Source organism: Megascapheus bottae, chromosome 19 (assembly GCF_031878675.1).
Source record: "Megascapheus bottae isolate mThoBot1 chromosome 19, mThoBot2.hap1, whole genome shotgun sequence".
In the NCBI taxonomy this organism is placed as follows: Eukaryota; Metazoa; Chordata; class Mammalia; order Rodentia; family Geomyidae; genus Megascapheus; species Megascapheus bottae.
The window spans coordinates 33,905,318-33,910,077 of record NC_143527.1 but is presented as its reverse complement, the minus strand read 5'-3'; the positions used below and the strand labels follow the sequence as shown (position 1 = coordinate 33,910,077).

At 44.2% G+C, this 4,760-nt stretch overlaps 1 protein-coding gene across 1 annotated transcript in view; it reads left to right on the top strand.

Annotated features, from left to right (window-relative positions):
• The first annotated feature begins 498 nt into the window (after window positions 1-498).
• Taf4b (TATA-box binding protein associated factor 4b) overlaps window positions 499-4,760 on the top strand; it is a 92,537-nt gene continuing 88,275 nt past the window's right edge. Inside the window, exon 1 of the mRNA XM_090353303.1 lies at window positions 499-829. Coding sequence (XP_090209429.1) covers window positions 499-829 — 331 coding nt within the window. The remainder of the gene's footprint in view (window positions 830-4,760) is intronic.

The following is a 4,760-nucleotide window of genomic DNA, read 5'->3' as shown; positions in this document are numbered from 1 at the left end:
CTGTCTTCCGTGACGTCACGAGCGCGATTCCTCTCAGCGGCCAATCAGAAGGCTAGATTCCGGGGAAGCCCCGGGCGGTGGCGAGCGCCGGCGCGCATGCGCGAGGTCTCCGCGTGGCTATATAAACATGGCTGGTTGGGGCTCGTAGCGGGAGAGCGGACGCCACGGGGCAGGGGTTGGTCGTATTGGGGAGTTGCGGGCAGTGGGGGTTAAGGTGTTCAGACAGTGTAGGTTCCGGAGGTGGGACGTGAAGTGACGCCCTTCTGGGAGCTGCGCGTCCGGGTCAGCGGCTGCCGGGACCCAAGGCTCAGGCGCACGTGTGAGCGCCGCTGCGGGAGTGGCCCGCGAGCTCCGGGCGGGCGTCCGCGAGTCTCCGGACGGCCTCGGCGGGCGCCAGGGATGCTGTGGGGCCAGCTCGGCTCCGGAGCCGACTGCCGCGAGTCCCTGCTCTCCTCTGCGGGGCAGCGCCACCGCTGATTCCCCCCGGGGAGGGGGGGGATGTCCGCGGGTCTCTCCGAGCCGCCGGGCGCCGCGCCTCCCGCGGCCGTCAGCCACTCGGGCGCGGTGGCCATGGCCCCCGTCCTCGTGGAGAGCGTCCCGGTGGCCCTGGGCGCCGTGCCCCAGGCCCCGCGGGGTGTCTGCACGGAGTCGTCGGCGTCCCAGCCCCTGCGCTCTCCGGTGGGGACCCTGGTGACGAAAGTGGCTCCTGTCAGCGCCCTTCCGAAGCTCAGCCCGGGCGGCCCTGCGCTGTCGGCTCCGCAGATCGTCGCCGTGAAAGCCCCTGGCACCACCACCATCCAGTTACCTGCAAACGTGCAACTTCCTCCAGGTACGAGGGTCGCCCGATCCACACCCCCCTCTTCCCCCCCCGCCCCCTCTCCCTCCTGCAGCGGTTCCCGAAAGGTGCCGCCTGCGGTGACAAGGACCACATCCCAGACCCGGATGGCCGAGCCTTGCTGGTGGCTTGGGGGAAATAGAAGTCTGAGCCAAGGAAACGCTCTTAAAAAAAAAAAATTCATCTCGGCTTTGCAGGGAAATGTACAGGAAGCAGTAATTCATTTGATCTTGTATTTAATAACCCCCTTGGCGCCATTCCAGCGTTTTACATTTTAGGAAGGAATCCTGTCACCCAAGGGCCAGCTGAGCTGAAGCAGTCAATTCCGTAGTGCCCTCGAGGTACCTGCACCTAACAAGGGGAGACAACTGGGATAGCTAAATAAAGGTCGTTTTCCGGGAAATAGACCCGTGTCTGTTTTTCCATATACCTCTGTTGGGGTGCTAAAGAGAAAAGAAGTGTCTTTGTAAAAAGTTCTTGGGGGTGAAGATTGGGGGAAAAAATTAAGAATACGTTTCCAGTTTCCTAGTGCCAGAAAACAAATATTACCTCCCCCGTGCCATCTCTGGCAGTGCAGTGATTTTTTTAACTTTTTGTTAGAAGGATCTCCCTACCAGGGCTCAAGTGTAGGGGTTGACAGATCCATCAGAGCCCAGCAGTTGTTATATTTGAAGCAGCGCCTGAAAGAATGCTCTCTTAACTTTGACTGCTTTTTATCCCCGGGGCTTATTTCTCTGTTGGGCTGTTTTTCATGATTTTCATAAAGATTTTGTTTATGTTGGATGAAACTTGCCCTCTCATCTGTCTTGGCTGTATTGAAAGTCTCTTGGAACTTATCTTCTATTAATTTGCTCAGCAGAAAATTAGACTTTGCAACATGCTGGTAACTCAAAAAACAATAACAACAAAATCCAAGTCAAGAGTACTTTAACAATTGAAACTTGGACAGTAAAGAAATACAAGCATTTATTCAAACGATTTCTTTGTTTTCCTTTTGCAGAAGAACAGATTATGTAGCTAATGATATATTTACTTGTTAATATCATGCACATTCAATCAAACTTTGTTTCAGTTTTATGTGATACATATGGTACCTACACTTGTTAAAACTATGCTGAAAATACCAGCTCAAAATTGTCATCTTGCCAACCCTCTTACATAGTTATTAATGTACTTGAATAAAATTGCACCTTAATTTGTTAAAATATAAATTAGATCTATCACTAAAGTGTGTTTAGAAACAAAGAATATTAAGATAGAAAATTATCAAGAATGGCAACTTGATGACAAATTGGAACAAATCACTTATGAGGGCTTACTATGGTAGGCACTTTTAATGCAGTATTTATTATTTTATTCATTGGTCATAATAGAGTAGGTAGCATATAAATGAAGTGGTTTCTAAGGGTAAATAAGTTGTTCAAGTCAGTCAGCTTTTGGAAGCTGGAGGGGATTTGAACCCTCATCTAACACTAGTCTTTGTATAGCATTGTGCTTACCTTATGAGTGTAGGAAGTATGTTTTGTTGAGTATTAGCTCTGAAAGGTGGCTTGTTTCATTTTTCTTTTCTGGTACTGGGTTTTGCACTCAGGGTCTAGAGGCTGTCCTTGAGCTTTTTTGTTCAAGGCTGGAGGTTTACCACTTAGCTACACTTCCATCGTATTCTTGTTCTTTATTATCCACATGGATAATGCTTGTGAATGATACAGGTTTTGATATTAAGTAGTATAAAGGTGGAGACTGAGTGGCATGGTGGCTCATGCCTGTAATCCTAGCTACCCAGGAGGCTGAGATGTGAGGATCAAAGTTCAAAGCCAGCCTGGGCACAAAAGGACCTGAGACTCTTATTTCCAATTAACCTCTAGAAAATGGGAAGTGGGGCTTGTCTCAAGGGTAGGGTGGTAGCCTTGAGCTGAAGAGCTCTGGGACAGCTCCCAGGCTGAGTTCAAGCTCCATGACCCACAAACAAATAAAATAAAATAAAATAAAAATAAAGGCAGAGACTGTTCATAATTTCTGTTGATTGACATAGAAAAGACATGTAAATACTTATTTGAACGCAAGCTTCTGTGGGAAACGGTAGGGGCAATAGAGTTGTAACTCTCATATTGCATATTTGCGTGTGATCTTGATTTCTTTGCTTATTCTTAAACCAGTTTATATTTCTGTTAAAAAGTTATTCAAACATAATTGCTACATCATCAGAGTATTACCCTTGTCAATTCCATCATATCTTTATTGCACTTCTAATTCTTACTTTTTAGCTGTACAATAGTTCATTTGTATTGTCTCATTTTGTTACCTCATTCCTATTCACAGGCTTTGATACTGTTTGTGCTACTTGCTATTATTGTAAATAATGTAATAAACACCTTTGTTTTGGGCAGGCTTGTCAACATTGTAGTGGATAATTTGCTACTGGTGGAATTGTTGGTTCAAATGATAATATTTTAATAAACATTTATAGATTTCACCCCAAAATGTTGCTTAAATATATAATCCATAGGGGATGCTGGTGGCTCATGCCTGTAATCCTAGCTACTCAGGAGGCTGAGATCTGAGGATCGCAGTTCAAAGCCAGCTCGGGCAGAAAAGCCCCCTAAGACTCTTATTTCCAATTAACCACTCAAAACCCAGAAGTGACGCTGTGGCTCAAATGGTAGTGCTAGCCTTGAGCACAAAGCGGCTAAGGGACATTGCCAAGACCTGAGTTCAAGCCCCACAACCATTATATAATTATATAATCCATTATGTAAATATTTAATTTAACAAATCTACCCATGGAATTTAAAGGTAATTTTCAAGCTTAATTGTAATGGCAAATGAGCCTGAGCAATTGAGTGGTCAGGGAAGGGTATAGGCTTTGAATATAGAGGAAAAGGAAGCTAGATGATAATAAAACTTTTATACAGTTTGAGTATACTCATTATTGAGTATGTCTAAAATGACTCTTGTTAGCTACAAGTGTATTAGGTATATAATACAAAGCAGCTTAGAAGGTTTATTGCAGGCCCACAGAATAAGGACTAGATAGTGTGCTAAACAAGTTTGTAGGTAACGAGGAATTTGAAGCCTTAGTCTTTACTGAAAAACAGTAGAGAGAAGCAACACAGTGGGGTGTAGCAACAATGTGACTCAATTGGCCTTGAAGTCTATAGACCTGTGTGTGAATCCCAGCTACGCCATTTTGTGATCTTTGGCAAGTTTATTAATTTCATTCTTCATGAGAGCTTTCTTATTTCTATATGGTTTCCAACTTCTTCCTGTAAGTATCATTAAGGATTATGTAGAACAAGTACATGTAAAGCCTGCATGTCCCTGAACTTTGAAATACCGTTCATGCTGAACACAGTGGAATCTGAAATGCCATTCATGCTGAACACTGTGAAATCTATCAGCAGTGGTCTGACTATTTATGATCTTTACAGTACTTGCCTCAAGGTATGCAGTGATTGCTGTTCATCTGAAATATGTTAGAACCCACTAAATTCTTAATGATCTAAAAGGGCAGTTGTGATTTCTCCGCCTTCTGGAATGGGGCTTGAGCTTAATTCCTTGAGCTTTTGTTATTTTGCTCTGGGCTGCCTATCACTTGAACCATATCTCCCTTCTGGGTTTGAGTTGGTTAATTTCACATAAGACTCTCACAGACTTTTCTGTTCAGATTGGCTTTAAACCAAGATTCCTAAATCTCAGCCACTTGAATAACTAGGATTATAAGTAAAAGCTGCCACCAGCATCAGCAAAAAAAGAATAGATCTTTAACTTTAATGATAGCCACCCTTATGAGAGGATCAGGAAAATACATTTTACAGACAACTTTGTAAAGAATAAAGTTACATTAAAAAAATGCTCTCCAAAGTATTGTGAGTGTATATTTTATTTAAATCAATTGTTTCATAGTGCCCCTGAGGTTTAAACTCTG